This window comes from Panthera leo, chromosome E2, assembly GCF_018350215.1.
Source record: "Panthera leo isolate Ple1 chromosome E2, P.leo_Ple1_pat1.1, whole genome shotgun sequence".
Taxonomy (NCBI): Eukaryota; Metazoa; Chordata; class Mammalia; order Carnivora; family Felidae; genus Panthera; species Panthera leo.
Window position 1 is genome coordinate 12648826 of NC_056693.1, and position 22165 is coordinate 12670990.

Sequence of the window (22165 nt, forward strand, 5' to 3'; positions counted from 1 at the left end):
TTCCCCCAACTACAAAACAAGATCCTGTGAGGATTCACCAAGTTGTAAAGATAAAGCCCTCAGTGGGGCTCCTGGGTGGCTCGGTCGGTTAAGCGTCCAACTTCGGCTCACGTCATGATCTTGCAGTTTGTGGGTTCGAGCCCCGCATCGGGCTCTGTGCTGGAAGCTTGGATCCTGGAGCCTGTTTCGGATTCTGTGTCTCCCTCCTTCTCTCTGCCCCTCCCCTGCTCACGCTCTGTCTCTCTCTCTCAAAAATAAATAAACATTAAAATTTCTTTTAAATAAATAAAAAATAAATAAACATTAGAACGATTTTTTAAATAAATAAAGTCTCTCCTTTATGCCTCAGTTTCTCTGCCTGGAAAATGGGGAAAGAGGGGTGTGGAGTTCAGGAGTTTCCCAGCTCTTTCACTTCCTGGGGTGGGTGGGTGGGTGGGGTTCCTCTTTCATTGCCCATTTTTGCAGAGGGAGGCCCTGACAGGTGATGTCACCACATCTGGGAGGTGGCCAGGCCGGGATGGGAAAGCCACATTAGTGTCCCCTGGAGCCACAGCCGTGCCCCCACTGACAGCCAGGTCAGGGGCTTCGGGCTGGTGGCAAGAAGCTGAGGGGGTCGTGGGTATGCACTCACACACGCGGTCTCTGTGTCTCCCCTTGCTCTCTCTGAAGGAACTGGGTGTCGTGCTCTCCAACTCCCTCTGCTTCTGCCTCTGTGTCTGCCTCTCTCTGTCTCTGTGCCTCTATTTCTCTCCGTCTCCGTCCTCTCAGGCGAAGAGATCTCTCTCCCTGTCTGGCTGCCCCTGAATCAGTCTGTCCATGGCCCCTCTCCTCTCCTCCCCGCCATCTGTCACTCTGTCCCTCTCACCGTCTCTCCCTCTCTGTGTCTCTGTCTCTCACGGTCTTTCTCCCTGACTCTGCATGAGAGTCTCCTCTCCTCAGCTAGGGGAAGCCCCCGAAACCTGCAGGCCCCCCTCAGGGCCCAGCAGTCAAGGAAGAGAGGGGCGAGGCCCAGGTGAGTCAGGAGGAGGAAGGAGCTGACATTCCTGGAGCTTCTCTGGGATTGTACATGGAACCAGCCTCCTGCCCGCCCCCTCTCATGACACGTCACTGGACCTCACAGGTGTGTGTCACTTGAGAACGAGTCACAGAGAGAAAGAGGCCGAGAGATAGAAAGAAAGGCAGGCATGGAGGGGCGCCTGGGTGGCTCAGTAGGACCAGTGCCTGACTTCGGCTCAGGTCACGATCTCGCGGTTTGTGAGTTCGAGCCCCGCGTGGGGCTCTGTGCTGACAGCTCAGAGCCTGGAGACTGCTTCGGATTCTGTGTCCCCCCCTCTCTCTGCCCCTCCCCCACGTGTACTCTGTCTCACCCTGTCTCTCCAAAATAAATAAATGTGAAAAAAACAAACACTAGGCTCTACTGCCTCTTAGAAGATAGGATTTTGGGGTGACTCTTCTTACTTTACCTTAAAATTATTACCTTAAGGCTTCAATGAATTAGTAAGAATAATAATGCAATACCTGTTATTAGAGCGGTAGAGGGAGTACCACGTACCCATTGCCTACTCCTCTTTCCCTCCCTTATTCTGTTCCAGCCACACTGGCCACTCTCCTGGTCTTGATCCCACCAGTACACTCCCACCTCAGGACCTTTGCACTGGCTGCGGCCCCTCCCTGGAACTCTTCCTGGGCCATCTACCCAGCTTCTGCCCTCACCACATTCAGCCTCTGCTCACAGGCCACCTGCTCAGGGAAGCTCTTCCGCATCACCCCACTTAAACTAGCCATGCCTCACTTGTGCCCTTGCACTTCCTTCACCACGGTTTGCTTTCCACCTTCCTTATCACTGCCTGACAACCGTAGATTAAACAACACATGTTTACTCCTCATTGGCAAGGGTAGGGACTTTGCTTTGTTTCCTGCTGTGTCCCCAGTCCCCAGACCAGTGCCTGGTACAAAGTAGGTCCTTGGTAAATGTTGAAGGAATTTGTTGAGCCTTCCTTGGGGACCAGCAACTACCTCAGACATTCCACCTGCATTAAATTGCTCTGATTGGTCGGTCAGAAGCACCCCGAGATGGAGACACTAGACTGTTTCATCTTTTACATGTGATTTTATTAAAAAAAACATTTTTTTAACATTTAATTATTATTGAGAGAGAGAGAGAGACAGCATGAGCATGGGAGAGGCAGAGAGGAGACACAGAATCCAAAGCAGGCTCCAGGCTCTGAGCTGTCAGCACAGAGTCCGACGCGGGGCTCGAATCCACGAACTGGGAGATCATGACCTGAGCCGAAGTCGGACGCCCAACCAACTGAGCCACCCAGGCACCCCTATTTTACTTTTTAAAAAATTTATTAGGGACCATTACAAACACACAGAAAAGGAGACAGAATGGCAAGTCAGTTACCCTGGTTACCCTGATATAATTGATGCAAGTATTCTGCCTTTCTTGTTTCCTACAGCATTTTAAAGTAAACTGAGACATCAGTGACATTCACCTCTAAATATTTAAGTTAACGTCTCTAAAAACTAAGAACAATTTCTCGCATAACCGCAAAACCATTTTCATAACAGCAAGATCTACTTTTTTGGCTCAAGTGTTTTAAGGCAAATTAGAGACATTACATTATTCCACCTCCAAATATTCCCGCGTGCATCTCTAATGATAAAGACATTTCCCCACATAACCACAACACCATTATCCCTTCTCACAAAACTAACAAAAATCGTTAACAATAACTGATGATCAAATGTCCCATCAGGAGTTTTAACCGGCCCGCTGAGGTCCTTCGCTCGAGGCCCCATAGCAGGAAGCAGGAGAATTGGAATTTGCACCTCGGCTGACTGGAGACGGCCCGTGACCACTACACATGAGTCAGAGCAGAGCCAGCCCCCCTACTCCTGGCCGGCCGCGCCCTGGCAAAGGAAGTTTTTGAGGAGGAGGGGTGTGGGGGGAGGAGAGGGAGTCACCCACGCATCTGGGGCTGACTCGCTCTTTCGCAAAATCTCTGGGAGGAGCCCCGGGGCCACAAAACTGTCTACTTCCCCAGGCCAGACTGAGAGGTGCAGGGAGGCCGCCGACAGGACCTGCTGCCACCAGACATGGGCCGCCCGCTGCTGCTGTCGCTGCTGCTGCTGCTGTTTCAGACCTGCATTCCAGGTAGGGACTGGATGCCGGAACCTCTGAGCGGGGAGCTGGGTCTTGAACTTAGAGGAGAGGGTGGGGGAGGGCGGTGGCCTCAGAGTTCGACGGGTTGGAGGGCGAGGGCTCAGTCTCCAGCACCCCCCACCCACACACTCAAATAATAATCCTGCTGTCTGCAGCCCCACACAGCACCGTACCCGGCCCACAGTAGGTGCTCAGGCAATATTAGTCGAGCGAAGGCGTGTAGTTAACCACAGCCACCGTTGAGTGAGTGCGTTCTTTATTCCGGCCGCTCTTCTAAGCGCTTTCCTTGCAATTTCAAACTGGACGGGCTGGACTAGTCTTAGCCCTGCTTCAGAGAAGGAAACCGGCACAGAGGGGTTAAGTAACCGGTCCGAGGTCACACAGCCAGCCCTTGAGTAAGTGGGATTCTGACCCCGCAGCAGGAACGTTGCGCAGACTTCTCCACGCTGTCGGATCTCCCCCCACCGACCAGCCGCTTGAAAGACAGGGAGGACGGAGCTTCATTTTACCAGAGGTCTAGGGAGGCCGAACGTCGCGGAGGCAGGGGCTTGGGATCCAGGGCTTGTCCCTCGAACCTCGAGGACCTTTGCTTTCACTGTCCCCTGGCCGACGCTACCCTCTCTACTCTTTTTCCCCGTAAATGTACCGGAGAGGGTTGAAAAGCGAGAGGAAATTGAGAAGGAACTGAGTCAAGGCGGGGCGGGAACGGGGGTTGCGGGGTGGTTCGACACTGAATAACCCGAAAAGCTCTCCGGATCATTCGTGGCCAAGAATGAGTAATGACTCCAGGGGAGTGCGAATTTGGGGTGGGGAAGGGACCCACTGCAGGGGAGGCCTGGTAGGCGGGGATAGGAGCTGGGGCGGAGCTAGTGGGCGGAGTTATAACCGCAGGACGTGGAGCGGGCTGGGGCTAGAACCTCGGGAGGAACTGGCGGGCGGGGAGAGAGCTTCGTGGGAGGAGCCTGTGGGCGGGGAGAGAGCTTCGGGGAAGGGGCCGGTGGGCGGGGAGAGAGCTTCGGGGAAGGGGCCGGTGGGCGGGGAGAGAGCTTCGGGGAAGGGGCCGGTGGGCGGGGAGAGAGCATCGGGGAAGGGGCCGGTGGGCGGGGAGAGAGCTTCGTGGGAGGAGCCTGTGGGCGGGGAGAGAGCTTTGGGGGAGGAGCCTGTGGGCGGGGAGAGCGCTTCGGGGGAGGAGCTCACGGTGAGCCCGGAGAGAACTTAGACCGAGGCTACAGTAGTGGGGGTTAGAACCTCCAGAGGTCTGGTGGGCGGAGTTAGAACTTTGGCCTGGGCTGATGGTCGGAGAGAGAACTTTGGGAAAAGAGTAGAGTTTGGGGTCGTTAACGGGGGGATAGTTGGTGGAAGGCACGGGGAAGTGGGGTAGAAGGAAGATCAGCTGCAGTAGGGTGAGCGTAGACCGCCCCTCGGAGAGCTTGAGAGGCAGAATAGACCGAGGCCCGGTGCGGTGGGGGGAAGCACCTAAACTGCAGTTAGGCTAGACGGTCCAGATGGACAGAGGGTGAGGACTGGACTTTCAGGATTGGCCCCGCGTGGGTACCGAATTCAAGGGAAAATGAGCCAGGGCGGGACTTTAGAGAGGTATTGTGGGCGGGGATAGAACTTTAGGGTAGGGGGACGTAGATACAACGTGGGGCTAGAGATAGACTGGAAGCAGCTGGCCTGAACCCAGTGTTGTAACTAAAGGTCGGGCCGAACGCGGAGCATAAACTTGAGTGCACAGGGCCTGGAGACTTGGTCCCGGTATTGGGGCATGAAGGGGCAAGGGGGGACCCTGGCACGGAGCTATAACAATCTTCCCTCTCCTCTTTCTTCCCCCAGCCTCCTGGGGCCTGCAGTGCATGCTGTGTGGGAGGACCGGGAAGTGCCAGGTGGAAGAGTGTGCCCCGGGCCAGGACCTCTGCAGGACCACGGTCATGCGCATGTGGGAAGGTGAGATTCCCGCACTTGGTTCCTGCAGGGAACTCGAGTGGCCAAGAACCCTCATCTCACCAGTAATCAGGGAAGTGCAAAGGAAAAAGACAAGGAGACCCCATTTCACACCCACCAGATTGACAAGCATTCGAAACACTGACAAAGCAAAGAATGGATGAGAATGTGAGGCTGCAGACCCTGTTAATAGCGGGGGTAAATTGGTGCATCCCCCGCAAAGACCAATTTGGCAATATCTCGTACAGGTGAAGATTAGCATACCCCACAGCCAGCAGTTCAACTCCTAGGAATATAGAAAGCCCGAAGAACCTTGGACACACGTGCCCAGAGACACGTGTATAAGAAGGTTCTCAGCAGTGACGTCTGTGATACAGATTAGTCATCAGCAGAGGAGAAACATGGCATAAGCACACAATGGAATGCTGCAGGCAGTTTAAATGAAGGAACTAGAGCTGTAGGCATTAAAGTGGATACATCTCAAAAAACATAAGGTTGAGAGAGAAAAAGCACGTTGCAGAGTATGATACCTTTTAATGTAAATAGTATGTAACAATATACAATAAATAAACACTGCCCAAATAAACAACAGTATGTTAGGCACACCCAGTGTGAGAATTGTCTGTGCCAGTAGTTGCTTCTGGGCAGGGCATAAGGGCAATGGATGTGGGGGAGTGATCAGGAGACTTTAAATGTATCTTAAAAAAAAATTTTTTAATGTTTTTATTTATTTTGGAAACAGAGAGAGACAGAGCATGAGCAGGGGCGGGGCAGAGAGAGAGGGAGACACAGAATCCAAAGCAGGCTCCAGGCTCTGAGCTGTCAGCACAGAGGCCCGACGCGGGGTTCGAACTCACAGGCTGAGATCATGACCTGAGCTGAAGTCAGACGCTTAACCGACTGAGCCACCCAGGCACCCCTAAATGTATCTTTTAAATTTAAGTTCCTTTTTAAAAATATCTGAAACAAAATGCTAATACTTTATAAAGTTTGGTGACAGATACACAATATTTACTATATCACTCTCTTATACTATTTGGCAAGCTTGTAACATTTTCCTTTAAAAATTCCTATTAGAGAGGAGCCTGGGTGGCTCAGTTGGTGGAGCATTTGAGTCTTGATCTCAGCATCGTGAGTTCAAGCCCAGCGTTGGGCATGCAGCCTGCTTAAAAAAAAAAAAATCCTATTAGAGGCATCTCACTGCTAAGCTGGGCAGGAGGGGTAGATGGATCCAGAAGTTCTCCACAACAGTGTTGTCCCTAAGAGAGAGTAGGTTCTCTGTGCTGGGAGGGGGAGAGGGGAGACAGCTGGCCCCAAGAGAAGAGGTCAGCCCTGGAAGTGGGTGACCATATGACCAGGGGTATCAGAGGCCGGTTGAGCCCAGTGGAGCCTTTGGGGTGACAGAGACGCATTCCTCACAGTAGGTGACGAGCTGGAGGTGGTGGAGAGAGGCTGTGCTCACCCAGAGAAAAGCAACAGGACCATGAGCTATCGGACAGGCGTGAAGATCATCACTCTTACGGAGGCCGTGTGTGGGTCTGACTTGTGCAACCGACCCAGAGCTGGTGAGTTGGGCAGCCCTTGCCGTCCCCGACCCCCGCACCATCTCTGACTTAAACTCGTCCTTCTCCTGATCCTGTCCCCACCAGCCCCCATGCAAATGCCCGTCTAACAAAAAGCCTTAGAAAGGCTCAAGTTCCCACAGGAGAGGGTAGGAAGCAACGGATCCATGTTGCTTGGTCATGCATGCCGTTTCCTCTTTCTGGACCTGGTGAGGAAGGAAATTGGCTAAGTCCAGACCAGTCACAATGACGTCAGTTAAGCAGAGCACCTGCATTTGCACTGTTTCTTGTTCATCCTTCCTGACCTCAAACTTCCATCTGTTGGCGGGGACTGAATCAGATGTTTATTTTCTTTCTTTTTTTTTTTTTTAATTTTTTTAACGTTTATTTATTTTTGAGACAGAGAGAGAGCATGAACGGGGGAGGGTCAGAGAGAGAGGAAGACACAGAATCTGAAACAGGCTCCAGGCTCTGAGCTGTCCGCACAGAGCCCGACGCAGGGCTCGAACCCACGAACTGTGAGATCCTGACCTGAGCCGAAGTCGGACGCTTAACCGACTGAGCCACCCAGGCGCCCCCAGATGTTTATTTTCAGGGAAGGGTCACTAGCATCATCTTGCTGTTAGATTTGCATAAGGAAAGCACTAATAATGGAGTAGACTCAATTAATTCTAATTAATTAGATAATTAATATTCAAAATATTATTTTGAATAATATTCAAAATATTGAATATTGCAGATAATTCAAAATATTGAATATTGCAGATAATATTCAAAATATTTAACGATATCAGTTGATGCATAAGGCACTGACCAGTCAGAACAGACTCCTGGAGCACCCCCCTCCCACCTTAGCTGATGAATCTTGGGAACATAGGGTTCTAAAGAGAGAGTTGGCGGGGGGGTGCCTGGGTGGTTCAGTCGGTTAAGCATCTGAGCATTCAGCTCAGGTCATGATCTCACGGTTCGTGGGTTCAAGCCCCGCGTCAGGCTCTGTGCTGACAATTCAGAGCCTGGAGCCTGCTTCAGATTCTGTGTCTCCCTCTCTCTCTGCTCCTCCCCCATTCATGCTTTCTCTCCCTCTCTCTCTCTCTCTCAAAAATAAATAAACATTACAAAAAAAAAAAATTTTAAGGAAATAAAGAGAGAGTTGGGAGTGGCCAGGGGTCCACCAGCAAGCTTGGGGCAGCAGCTGTCAATTCAGTAATTTAGTAAGTAGTAAAACTATACCAGCCCCATTTCTAAGGCCATTTTATCCTGCAGGCGGTGACTGGAATAGTTGGTTAAACCCCATCCTGTACTTATGTGATACTGGGGATACAGAGGTGACCGGGACAGCTTTGGGCCTTACCACTGGGCTTACAGTCCAGTGGGGTGGGAGTGGGGGTGAGAGACCCATCACCAGACAGTGACTGCTAAGATTAGTCAGCGCCAGGATGGGGAAACAGATCAGAGGGGTCAGAGCTGTAATGGGGAAACATAGTCCAGAACTTTCAGGGCTGAGATAAAGGAAACAGACACCAGAGTGATCGGGGCCGGGAGGCATGAAGCGTTGGGGCTGTGGGACCCTTGGGGGGAAATACTGGACTCAGGTCAGGGAAGTCTTCCTACAGGAAGCAATGACTAGGCTGGATCTTGAGGGATGAGTAGGAGTCAGATTATTAAAAAGACAGTGGGTAGGGGCGCCTGGGTGGCGCAGTCGGTTAAGCGTCCGACTTCAGCCAGGTCACGATCTCGCGGTCCGTGAGTTCGAGCCCCGCGTCGGGCTCTGGGCTGATGGCTCGGAGCCTGGAGCCTGTTTCCGATTCTGTGTCTCCCTCTCTCTCTGCCCCTCCCCCGTTCATGCTCTGTCTCTCTCTGTCCCAAAAATAAATTAAAAACGTTGAAAAAAAAAATTTTAGAATGTCAGCCATGCAGATGGAGAGAAGGGGGGTGGGTTGAAGAAGGGTTTAGCAGAGAGGGCACCCAGGTGACTCCATCGGTTGAGTATCTGACTCTTGGTTTCAGCTCAGGTCATGATCTCGAGGTTTGTGAGTTCGAGCCCCACATCAGGGTCTGTGCTGACAGTGTGGAGCCTGCTTGGGACTCTCTCTCTCCCTCTGTCTCTCCGTTCCTTCCTCACTCATGCTGTCTGTCTGTCTCTAAATAAATAAATAAATAAATAAATAAATAAATAAATAAACAAAAAGTTTTTTTAATTTTTATTCATTTTTGAGAGAGAGAGAGACAGACAGAGCATGAACGAGGGAGGGAGGGAGAGAGAGAGAGAGAGGGAGGGAGACACAGAATCCGAAGCAGGCTCCAGGCTCTGAGCTGTCAGCACAGAGCCTGACTCAGGGCCCAAACTCACGAACCGAGAGATCATGACCCGAGCTGAAGTCGGCTGCTCAACCAACTGAGGCACCCAGGTGCTCCCATAAATAAATATTCTTTAAAAAAGAACTATTTAGCAGGTAGATGAGCGGGACTTAGTGATGGATTAGACATGGAGGTTGGTTTGCAGTTCTGGTCATGATGGGATCACATGTATTGGACTAATCTGCCAGTCACAGCCAGAAAAGCTGGACAAATTATAAATAATTATTTGAGGTCACTGGAGAGCAGCAAATGAAGAGAGGAAGTTGAGATGCTACGATCCTTGAAATAAGGGAAGCACAGAAGTTGAGTTATGCAGACAAGCTGGGTGTTTCCTTGGGTGCACTTTCCCATTCACTGTTGAGGAGAGGAAATAGAACCCAAATAAGGGAGATCATCACTAGGCTGAGCAGACAAGGGTCAGAGTCTAGGGCTGCCAGAGTGTCTAGAAAATGAGTGGTAAAATCCTGGAACACATGGAACCACAGAAAAGGGAGTCCCCAGATTTGCAAACTTCTTTTAAGTCATTGGCAGGCTGTATGTGCATAGGGTGAAACTCCAAGAAACTCAGCAGAAAATAGTATCTGGGAAGTTACAGAACTGAGCAAAGATTCCAGCAGGCATATGATGCTGGAAAGACCAAAGTTGCCAAGTTGGAGAGAGAGAGGCCTTGGTAACCACCCCACGCTTTCCTCTCAGTCCACACCCGAGGCGTAAGGGCAAAACTGAAATAGACCAGCCCTAAAAATGCCTACATCTGATCGTCAGCAGGAAGAAAACCTACCCCTCTCGGGAAGAAAATAACATTATTTAGAGCCTTTACAAATTTTCATTGTGATGTCTGGCATCTAATCAAAACTTACAAGGTACCCCGAAGAAAATAAAAAGGACCAATTAACAGGAAACCAAGAGAAAAATCCAACAGTAGAAACAGACCCGTAATGATTCAGATAGTAGAATTATTAGACAGGGAAATTTATTTATTTATTTATTTATTTATTTATTTATTTAATTTTTTTTAACGTTTATTTATTTTTGAGACAGAGAGAGACAGAGCATAATGGGGGAGGGTCAGAGAGGGAGACACAGAATCCGAAACAGGCTCCAGGCTCTGAGCTGTCAGCACAGAGCCCGACGCGGGGCTCGAACTCACAGACTGCAAGATCATGACGTGAGCCGAAGTCGGACGCTTAACCGACTGAGCCACCCAGGGGCCCCGACAGGGAAATTAAAAATAGCCATAATCAGGGCACCTGGGTGGCTCAGTCGGTTAAGCGTCCAACTTCGGCTCAGGTCTGATCTCACCATTTGTGAGTTCGAGCCCCGCATCGGGCTCTGTGCTGACAGCTCAGAGCCTGGAGCCTGCTCCGGGTTCTCTGTCTCCCTCTCTCTCTGACCCTCCCCCACTCGCACTCTGTGTGTCTCTCTCTCAAAAACAAACATTAAAAAGAATTTTTTTTAATAAATAAATAAATAAGCCATGACCAACAGAGTCCAAAAAATAGAGAATAGGATAAATTTTAGCAGAAATGTGGTGTCCGTTTTTTAAAAGAGTCAAACAGGAAATACAGAATAGTGACTGAAATTAACAGCCTAATAGATGTGCTTAAAAGATGTGTGCCGTGCGGCAAAAGGATTAAAGAACTAGAAGACGGGGCAACTAGAAATATCCAAATTGATGCTGGATGCAGAGGATCAAGGAACCTGCCAGATGTCTGCCCTGGGGGACTGAAGAACGGGGCCACCTCAGAGATGTGGAATTCAGGAGCGAAGGACCAGTTTAGAGAAGAAGGAGAGCTTCCCTTGGGGCATGTAGCGATTCAGGTGTTTGAGGGATAGTCAGGGGGCCTCCAGGAAGCAGTTGGGTGTACGGATGTGGAGCTCAGAGAGAAGTCCTGCCTGGAGTGAGTTCCCAGCAAACACATGGAAATGAAATCAGGTCGATGGATAGCGTCCCCATGGGAGAGCGCGTACCGTGAGAAATGAAAACTGCCCGAGACAGAGCCCTGAGGATCACCCACATTTAGAAGAATGAGATAGAAAAGTTCACCAGGGGACCCTAGAGTGGTATGAGAGTGGGGACGGCAATCAAACCCAATGGTGTTTGTTGTTGTTGTTGTTGTTGTTTTCATGGAAGTTCATGTTGGAATTTTAGTTACTTTTCTTTAGGGTTGGGGAAGATTTGGCTTTGGATGTAAATGATTCACCTAATTCCAGCAGCTGGCCTGCCAGTTGAGAGAGGGGCTGAGACCGTCCTCTCTCTGATGTAAGACTTGGCCCCAACTCAACTTGGATATTTGGGGTCAGGAAGGGGAGGGCATGCCAGGCTCAGGAATGGTGTGGGCCAAGGCCTGGGCAGAGGAAATGGCTATGGTGTTTCCAGGGAAAAATAATTCATCCTCTTGGCCTGGACCAGAAGGGGTGAGAGGCCGAGTTTTCACAGATCGATCAAGTGAGGCTTGGATCCCTGACACAACTGGGGAGTGTATTAATTATCTGTGGCCGCATTGCAGATTGTCCCAAAACTCGAAACAAAATTAAGCGTGTATTATTTCACAAAGTTTCTGAAGGTCAAGAATCTGGAAGTAACTTCCAGATGAATCTAGATGATTCTAGATGATTCTAGATCTTTCAGATGATGATTGCACAGATGATTCTAGATCTTTCATGCAGGTGTAGTCAAGGTGACTGCTGGCTCCAAAGGGAGCTTCACTCTCACGGACGATGTGATCCCGTGACTTGGGCAAAAGGCCTCAGTTCCTCGCCATGTAGACGAGTACGCGGAGTATTTGAGTGTCCTAACAACGTGATAGCTGGATCCCCTCCAGACCAAGGAATCCAAGAGAGAGCCAGGGAGGAGTTGCAGTGCCTTTTACGATCTTGCACAAGAGTTATACGCCATCATTTCCACAATATTCCTCTTAGTTATACAGGTCAGCCCCTATAAGGGCACGCATACCAGGAGCGAGGGGTCCTGGGGGCTCGGAGATTGGCTACCACAGGGAACGATAGCAGAGTTTTGATCAATTGTTGATTCATTCATTTAACAAATATTTATTGAATATCTTCTCTGGCCCTGGCCCTGTGCTGGGTGGTGTTGGGACAAGTTAATGATGGAGACAGCCCCCCGGACCTACCCTGCTGGGGCTCCCAGGGAGGATCTAAAGTGGGCGTGGCTGGAAGGGGACCCCAGAGGGGTACCTGATCCGGCCTGGGAGGTGAGGGAGGACTTCTTAGAGGAGGTGAAATTTGAGATGATGCCTGAAAAATGAGTAGGAGGAGACAGGGAGAGTAGGGAACAAGGAAGCCTGTTCTGCCTGTACACTCAGGGGCTGTGGGAAGTTGTGGAGGGGTAGAGCCTGAGGGGCTAGTGGAGGGCGATGAGGCAGGAGAGGTGGCCAGGACCCAGACTTTGATGGGCCTTGAATGCCGTGCTGAGTAGCTTGGATTTTATTCTGAGGGCACCGGGGAGCCATGGAGGGGTTTTGCGCAGAGCAGAGGCAGAGTCGGATTCAAGTATTAGAAGCATCCTTCCAAGTTCTGTGCTGAGAGCTCAGATTCTGCGTCTCCTTCTCTCTCTGCCCCTACCCTGCTCGTGCTCTGTCTCTCTCTGTCTCTCAAAATTGAATAAATGTTAAAAAAAAAATTAGAAGCATCCTTCTAGGGCTGTGTGGGGATGCACTTGGTGGGGTTGGGGGGCAAGAATGGAAACCAGAAGGCCAAAGACAAACCTGGTGTTGAAGGCGGTCTGACCTGGTCATGGGGCTGGAAAGGAGGGGATGGATGCTAGAAAGATTCAGGAGGTGGGATGGGCAGGGCTTTGATGATTGGCTGAAGGGTGAGATGAAGAGGAATTGACGCTAAAGTGAGTCTTCAAGGGAACTAGATCTCCGGGACTCTCCCAGGGAGTCTCACCCTCCCGCCCCTCCCCAAACAGGTCGGCCTCCCACCTTTCCCCGAACCCGAAGCCGTTACCTTGAATGTGTTTCCTGCGCCTCATCAGACCTGAGCTGTGAGAGAGGCTGGGTCCAGAGCCTGCAATGCCGCAGCCCTGGAGAACAGTGCCTGGAGGTGGTGACCCACCGGACTCTGGAAGGTGAGCCCCAACCTACCAGCAGCTCCTCCTCCCTGCTTTGTCCCGTCCCAAGGCTGCACTTAACAACCACCCCAGAATAACAAGCATTTAAGCAAGGCAGAAAGTTAATTCTGTGACACAAAAGTCTAGTGATCCGAAGTCCTGGGCCACTAGGACAGTTCTACAGTCACCAGGAACCCAGATGCCTTCTCGTCTCTGCTTCCATTCTCAAGATTGCCTCATAGTCCAAGATGGCTGCCAGAGCTCCAGACCTCATGTCCAAGTTCTAGGAAGAAGAATGAGAAAAAGGGACCAAAAAATAGGCACTTTTCCTTTCGTGAGGGTTCTCCTTTCTGGAAGTCGCATAAAATCTATTTATATCACATTGGCCAGAACTCAGTCATATGACTACACCTGTGGGGGGTGGAAAATGTGTCTTTTGGCTAGATAATGGCTGCCCCAAATAAGATGAGGGTCCTGTAATGAACCGCGAAGCAGGAAACGGGCAGATGACTGCTGCCGTGGGCAAACCCAGTCTCAGCCCTGGCCAGTAGCCTGATCTCTCTCTCCTCTGCCCCCTACAGGCAGTCCAAGGGATGAGCACCACACCCGCGGCTGTGGCAACCTTCCTGGCTGCCCAGGCCCCACCGGCTTCCACAACAACCACACCTTCCATTTCCTGCGGTGCTGTAACACCACCAAATGCAACGGGGGTCCAGGTGAGGGGCAAGGGACGCGCGCCACGCGAGGCCTGGGGTCGGGGCAGGGAGGTGTACCCAGGCTGCTGCCACTCACTCGCAGACCACCCCTCCTCTCTAGGTCTCTCCGTCCTCAAAGATGGGTTGTGTGGGAATTCGATGAGCCCGTCAAACCTTTACCAAGACCCATGCTTTATGCTTCCTAGAATCTTTCCACTGCTCACCTCCCTGGTCTGAGCCACCTGGAGCCCTTGCCTCCATTGTTACAGTAACCTTGCTGGCCCCCCTGCTTCCACTCCTGCACCCTACAGCCAGTGCCCAGCACAGCAGCAAGAGTGATTTCTTAAAAATGTAAACCAGAGCAAGCATGGGCCCCTCCTTCCTCAAGTCGCTGCGGCGACTTCCCCTTGCTCTCAGAATAAAATCCAAAGGCCGTCCTATGCCCTATGTGATCAGCACCTGTCTGCCTCACAGTCTGCACTGATCCAAACTCCATCCTGCCTCATGGCGCCTTTGCACATGCAGTGCCCTCTCCTCCAGGAACACGTCTCGCCCACGGGAGTTTGCCTAGCTGGCTACTTCTCATTTGTTAGGTCTCTGCTTTGAAGTATGGTCCTCGGGGAAACGTGTCCCTGTCCCTCCCCTCCAGTGTAATCCAGCTCCTTCGTGTTATAAACCAGTACTGTCCAACAGAACTTCTCACAGTGATGGAAATGTTCTATACCCGTGCCTTCCAATATGGTAGCCACTGCCTCATCTGGCCATTGAGCACTTGAAACGTGAACTGAACTTTGAACTGTAGTTAATACGAGCTAACTTCAGTGCCCATGTAAACAACCACACTTGGCTAGTGGCCACCATACTGGACAGGGTAGCTGGACTCTTTGGTCTTCCACAGCTGCTTGCCCAGTGCCTGGTCAGATGGGGGCTCAGGAGGAGCCGGGAGGTGGGATTTCTGTTCTATAAAGAACCCGCCAGAAGAGAGTGCCGTTCAAATGCCTGACCACAAGGTGGCTCCAAGACATCTCTAGGCTGCGAGTTGACAGTTCTAGGGAGGTAATACCTGGAGGGACACCCCTCCACCCCACCTGCCCAGACCCCCGTGCTAATTTCCTTGGTTTCTGTGTCCTTGTCTTCTTCCAAGTTGTGGAGCTTCAAAACCTGCCTCTGAATGGCCTCCAGTGTTACAGCTGTGAGGGGAACAGCACCCATGGATGTTCCTCGGAAGAGACTTCCCTGACTGCCTGCCGTGGCCCCATGAGTCAATGTCTGGAAGCCACTGGCAGTAATGGTGAGCCCCTCTAGGAGGCTGGGAAAGGAGAGTGGTGGGTGGGAGGCTGTGGGCTAGAGGTCGCCCTGATAGAGGTGGGTCTTCCTGTGGAAAAGGTAGGACTTCCTTTGGGAGGGTGCAAAGTGTAGTCGGGAATTAGGGCTTCCATTAGGAAATGGGTGTTTCAGCAACAGAATGTGGGCTTCTCTGGGGGCGGGGCTTCCCCAAGTGGGTGGGACTTCCTACGGACATCACGGGCTCCCATCCTGTGCCATCCTGGACCCGCCTCTCTATTCCAGTGGTTCTCCACGTTTTTCATCTCAAAATTTCCTCATTCTCTTAAAAACCATTACTTGTGTCCATGATCTCTGTAGATATTTACGGCATTAGAAGTGAAAAGTGAGATGTATTTATTAATTTATTTTAAAATAAAACTTCATCCCATCTGAACATATTTTTTATTTAAAAAAAATTTTTTAATGCCACTTTCCACAACGAAAACATTTAATGAGAAGACCGGCATTGGCCTACCGTTTTGCAAATATCTTTAATGCCTGGCTTAAGAGAAGACAGCTGGATCCTCCTATGGTTTTTTTTTTTTTTTCACGTTTTTTTTAACTTTTATTTATTTTTGAGAGACAGAGAGAGACAGAGCACGAGCGGGGGAGGGGCAGAGAGAGAAGAAAACACAGAATCCAAAGCAGGCTCCAGGCTCCGAGCTGTCAGCACAGAGCCCGACGCGGAGCTGGAACTCACGAACCGTGAGATCATGACCTGAGCCAAAGTCGGACGCTTAACCGACTGAGCCACCCAGGGGCCCCAGGAGCCTCCTATCTGCTTCTGTATTCGGTCGGCTGCAAGATCACATATCCCAGGGTTTCTGGAAAACCCCACTGCACACGTAAAAGAGCGGAAGAGCCAAATGCTGTTTTAACATTATTATGAGAATAATTTTGACTTCACACTTCCCCTGGAAGGGCCCGAGGGACCACATTTAAAACTGCCGCTTTCTTCAGGTGGCACCCACCACAAGGTGGCATGTCACCTGGGGAGAATTCCAGGCCTAGCCCCAGGAGCTCACACAGCCTTCTCTCTCCTCAGGCCTGGGCAACCCAAGCTACACAGTGAGAGGCTGTGCAACCCCCTCATGGTGCCAAAGTCTCCACGTGGCTGAAGCCTTCAGCCTGACCCATCTCAACGTCTCCTGCTGTTCTGGAAATGGCTGTAACCATCCAGTCCTGGATCGCCAGCCACGCACGGGGGGTGCCGCCCGGCGTGGTCCTGCCCACCTCAGCCTCACCGTCACCCTGCTTATAAGTGCCAGACTGTGGGGGGGCACTCTCCTCTGGACCTGAAGCCCACACTCCCCCTGCCCTGGCTGGATCCAGGGGAACCCTTTGCCCTTCCCTCAGGCCAGTGTGGCGCCCTCTGTGGGTCTCAGCCATCCCAGCTGTCAAGACACCTGTCTCACAGAGTTGCAGAACCAGAGGAGAAAAGCTGGAGATAGGCTGCAGGCCAGCGGGAGAGGTCTTGTCACATTAGTATTGTTGCACCATCGTTGTTATTATTAATTAATATTTGTTTTATTTAATATTTTATACTGAAGTAAAGATTTTTATACCAGTGAACAAGGCCCGATCTTCCCGTCTCTGTAGCATCTATCTTTGGGAGGATGAAGGCGGGGCGGGGGCACCTTTCCTGGAATCAGGGGTCACACTGCAGGACCGAGGCATTTGAGGCCCTAGCCTTGGGAACGATCCCATGTAGACTCCCACCCAAAGCCACCTCCACATCGATTTGTGGGCTCCAACTCGCTCACCCAAGCACTCACCTTCCAGTCTCTTCTCCCGAGCTCCAAAAGGTCAAGACTACTCTGTTGTTCTAAGGAGCAGCATCTGCCTCTCCCAGGGGGGCTCTGAGACAGGAGATGAATGGGAGGGTTACTCTGATGGCCGGAGCTCCCTGGAGGCACTGCAGTGAGGAATAAGGACAGGATTACATCTCCACTGATGCCCTGGTGGCAGGAGATAGAGGCTGGGTTATATTTCCTAGGATGCCTTCAGACTGACCGAGAAAAAGACACAAATATCATCTCAGTGGCACTCTGGGGGCACAACATCGAAGAATCCCATGCTTGCTGAGGCAAACCCGTAGAGACAAAATTACATTCCCCAGCACCCTATGGCTAATGAACAAAAGGATAAGACATCTTGCAAGGTATCTGGGGCAGGTAAGGGACAGGGTTTCCTTTTAGGACCTCCTCTAATCACACATCACTGATGGTCATTGTGGTGGCTTAACGAGGTGGGGTGGCATCTCCAGCTCTTGAACGTGAGTGGCTCTGTGACTGCTTTGGCCAACAGAAGGTGGTCTGGAAGCTATGTCATGCCGTGTTCTGGGCCCAGGCTTCAGGAACTGGCTCTGGGGAAGCCAGCTGCCATGTGAAAGTCCTCCTACACTGAGACTGCCATGCTCTGGGGACACCCACGCTATTCATACATGGATGCCATATGGGGAGAGAGCCCCAGATGTTCCAGCCAGCTCAGCCCAGACACCAGACAAGCGGGCAAAGGAGCGACCCCGGACATCGCGACCCCAGCTGACGTCATGTGCAGGAGAATCAGGACGCCCAGCTGTTTTCATTTCCTAGGACTGCCAGAGTAACTACAAACTTTCGAAGCAGGTGGCTTCCAGCAACAGAAATTTATTCTCTGAGAGTTCTGGATACTAGAAGTTGGAAATCAAGGTATTGGCAGTAGATGTGCTCCTTCTAAAGTCGCTGGTGAAGAATCCTTCCTGGCCTCATCCTAGCTTCTGGGGGTTGCTGACAATCCTGGGTGTTCCTGGGCTTGGAGCCACACTACTCCAGTCCCTGCCTCTGTCATCACATGGCCTTCCTCTCAGTGAATGTGGCCGTGTGGCTCCAAATCTCTCTCACTCCCTATAAGGACACCGGGTCATTGGATTTAGGGGCCCACCCTAATCCAGTGTGACGTCATCTTAAATCACATCTGCAAAGTCCCTATTTCCAAACAAGGTCACATTCGTACCTCCTAGGGGTTAGAACTTCAACGTATTTCTCAGTGGGGACAGGGACACAATTCGATCCACACCACCAGCCAGCAGCGAGAGCCAAGGTTTGAGATATATGGCCCCAAATGAACCATCCCACCCCCCCTACAGCTGTTTAAGCCAGCCCATTTGGGCCCCAGTTGATTGTGGGGCAAGATAGGCACTGATCCTGCTGTGCCTTGCTCAAATTCCTGCCCCACAGAATCATAAAATAAAAAGGTGAGGGTTTTCCACCACTGAGTTTTAGGGCATTTTGTTATGCTGCAGTGGTTCACAGGAACAGTCAGTCACTGGTTTGGTTTTTTGCTAACTCTCCCCACTATAACCTCCAAAACGGGCAAGACCTTTATCGGCTCACTGCTGCTGTCTTCGCAGTATCTAGAAGAGTAATGCCTGGAACGTGGCAGGTAATTAAGAAAGAAAGTAGGGAAGGAAGGAAGGAAAGATCACATCTTCTAGGGTATCGTGCAACAAAAACTGGGCTAGGGCTACGTCCTCTCCTGATTCCCAACAGCAGAGACAAGGCCAAGGTAACATTTTGTGAGACGCTCTAGAATGAAAATTGAGGGTAGTTTCACCTTTCCCACGATTCCCTACCACAGAGGTGGGAGGCAAGAACTACACCCACCATGATGCCCTACAGCAGAGATTGGAGGGGAAGGAATACATTTCCCATGATGCCTTACAGCAGGAATGGAGGCTAGGACTGCATCTCCCATGAGACCGTGGGGCAGAGGTTGGAGGCTAGGATTACACCTCCTGGCATGCCCTCCAGTAAGGATCAGAGGTTTGAAATACTCGTCCCACAATGAGTAGATCCCACAACAGCAGATATTGAGGCTCGGGGATACATTTCTCATAATGTTCTACACCGGAGCCTGTGATCAGGACCTCATCGTTAATGGCTCCCAGGTTTTTGTGGAGGGATTTCAGTTGCGAGAAATAAAACCTGTTTAAGCTGACTTAAGCAAAACGACAATGTTATTGGAAGTTTAGAATCCAAGCAAGAGCTAGTCTCTGGGCCTCACCAGGGACAAGAAACAGAATTGAAAAGCTGCGCGAAATCACAAGGCTGTCTCCCTTTTGCAGAATCTCTCTGTCTCTCTGTCTCTCTCCGACTGTGTGGTTTCCCTCGTGGGCTTCCGCTTTATTTTTCTGTCTCTCCACAGACCACCTTCTTCTGCTTCACACAGAGGAGCCAAATATGCCCTTGAAATGTCAAGCACCAAGAACTCCTCGTGTCCCGGTTCCAAACTGTTAGCTAGCAGACAGGTTCTGATGGGGTCTAGTTTGGGCCAGGCCTCTGCCTCTGACCCTCTCTGCTACACCCAGGGAAGTTCCTATATAAGTCACTGCGTACAGTTGTTCAGGCTGTGAACAGGCATCCACCGCTCCTGCGGGCCTAGCATGCAGCCCACTCGGCCAGAGTGGGGAAAGTGACCCCTAGGAGAGAGATCCGACCACAAGGTTGGGGGAACAACTGAAAAAGAAAACTATCACTTTAATCGTTAAGCTTTAATGCTTTAATCTGTAAGCAGGGCTGCCTCCATACATTCTATACGAATCAGAGGCAACATGGAGGCCAGGGATGTGTGTGATAGGGCACCCAACTCAGAATGGTTGAAACAAAGAAGAAATTGATTATCTTACATAACAAGCGATCATGAGTCAGGGCAGTGCCTGAGTTGACTAATTCTGCAATGTCCTGAAAGATCCATTCAGGCTTGTCCACCTCATGGCCTCAAGATGGCCGCTGCAATTCCAGACATCACACCCACATTCGGAGGCAATAACAAAAGGCCATCTCTTCGTGGGCCTCTTTTTTGAAACAAAGAAAGCTTAACCCAAAACTCCCAAGCCGACTTGCCCTCACATTGTGCTTGCCTGACTTGTTTCATACACCTATGCCTACAACGACCACTGGAAGAGGCCGTGGAACCACAATATTAGGCAAAAGTATATTTAGACCACACTCCTGAGGCTTCCCTCACATCATCTGGCTATTAAAGAAAGGTGGATGCCTGAACAAAATCAGGATTCTCTTAAAAAGGAAAAAGAGGGAGGGAATGTGTAAGGAAAAAAAAAAAAAAAAACCACCCAGTTCTTCCTACTGTGTCTTTCTCCTGTGTGCCTCCTGTCCCTTCACTGCCACACTGCCGCTGCCACGCTCACAACACTTCTGTTCACCAAATGTGGGGGAGTTTTCCCCGCAGCAAGCGGTTCTCTGTGACCTGGGCCGGGTGTCCTACAACGTCACCCAACGTTGACGCAATCGGCCTGGAGATCGCGTCAGATCCCACAGGTTAAGGGCTCAGTCCCACAAACACACTCTCCACTTCAGATGCCAGTCACAAGGGCAGGTGGTCACCTGTGCTTCCCACCTACCGGTTAAAACCCAGAGGTTCCCATGACCCCCTCTTAGGGGTGGGTTAATTTGCTACAGCGGCTCATAGAATTGAGGGAAATAGTTTACTTACATTTACCAGTAGATTGTAAAAGGATATGACAAAGGATACAGATGAACATCCTGATGGAAGTGACTCATAGGACAAGGTTTATGGGAAGGGGCACGAAGCTTCTCCAGGAGCACCACTAGCCCAGCACCTTCTCGTGCTCACCAACCTGGAGCACCCCCCCATCACATAGGCGTGATCGTTCTCTAACTCCATTTTTCACTCTCTCCCTTCTTGGCAGGGGGGGGCAGGATGGAAAATTCCAAGCTTCCCATCTCATCATGGCTTGCTTGCTCTATCCCAGGAACCAACTCTCACCTAGGAGCCATCCAGAAACCCACCCAGAGTCACCTCATTAAAACAAAAGACATTCTGGGGCGCCTGGGTAGCTCAGTCGGTGAAGCATCCGACTTTGGTTCAGGTCACGCTATCACGGTCGGTGGGTTCGAGCCCCGCTTCGGGCTCTGTGCTGACAGCTCAGAGCTTTGGATTTTGTCTCCCTCTCTCTGCCCCTCCCCCACTCACACTCTGTGTCTCTCAAAAATAAATAAACATTTAAAAAATTGGAAAAAAAAACAAAAGACATTCCTATCGCCCAGGAAATTACAAGGCTTTCGGGAGCTCTGTGTCAGGAGCCAGGGGCAAAGACCATATATATACATATATTCGTATTATCTCACAGAATGATATCGAGTAAACAATTAACATCCAGTCTGCACCATCCCAACATTTCCAAAAATTTACAATGAGACCCAGTGAAAGGTTTTCTAGGAGCTTCTGGGGAAAAGTATTTCCCCACTCTGCTGAAGAAGCTTAAACCTCTTCTCCCCCTCTTTCTCTCTTCCCCTCCCCTCAGTCTCTATCAGTCTGGCTCTCTCCATCTCCATCTGTCTTGCTTTTTTCTCTCTCCAGATGAGAAGGAAAGGTGTGGTGGCCAGTCATCTTGCAACATGAGGGGAGCCACTTACCCTTAGGACAGAGAGACAGACGGGCCATGCTGAAGCCAGCTGTACCCGAGACTTTTTTCTATGTGGCCCAGTTCTCTTTCTCTGAAGCCTCTTGGGTCGGATTTGCTGTCACCTGAATGAAAACCCCAATGGATAAAGTACCCTGGTGTCCACCACTCTCCTGATATCCTTGGAAGGGAAAAATGGCGGGGCCCAAAGAAGAGAGACGAGAACCAAACCAACATCTACTGGGGTGTCCTTCAGCTGAAGCAGGAGACGTTGGTTGGAGCCATGGGCAAGGGGACCTTTCTCGGGGCAAAGACAACAGTTAGCGACCTACCTCCCAACCCAGATTCCCACCTCCAGGTCAGACATCTCTCTTCCACCCGTCCTCAGACAGAGAATGCGAGGCCTCTTCCCCCAGTTTATAGAAAGGTGAACTGAGAATGGAAAAGGAGAGGGGTTGCTTAGAAGTGTGATCCTGGGGACGCAGAGGTTGATGGGAGTCCGGGTCCCGAAGACAGAGAGGATGCTGGGAGCTGGACACCGAGGCCAGAAAGGGTATCTGGAGCTGAAGTCCCCTGGTGGGCCTGAATGTAGAACACTCCGGTAGCGATGGA

At 50.9% G+C, this 22165-nt stretch overlaps 1 protein-coding gene across 2 annotated transcripts; it reads left to right on the forward strand.

Moving 5' to 3' along the window:
- The first annotated feature begins 2494 nt into the window (after positions 1-2494).
- PLAUR (plasminogen activator, urokinase receptor) lies at positions 2495-16701 on the forward strand. Of its 2 annotated transcripts, none has more exons than XM_042918683.1 (7): positions 2495-3160; positions 5006-5116; positions 6538-6678; positions 12968-13126; positions 13690-13824; positions 14948-15094; positions 16175-16701. In XM_042918683.1, exons 1-7 carry the CDS (start codon positions 3103-3105, stop codon positions 16426-16428), a joined length of 1005 nt encoding a protein of 334 aa, XP_042774617.1. In that variant the 5' UTR covers positions 2495-3102; the 3' UTR covers positions 16429-16701. The 2 variants fall into 2 exon arrangements, with proteins under 2 accessions (XP_042774617.1, XP_042774616.1); XM_042918682.1 differs by having other exon boundaries at positions 2498-3160; positions 6535-6678.
- The last annotated feature ends 5464 nt before the right edge of the window (positions 16702-22165 follow it).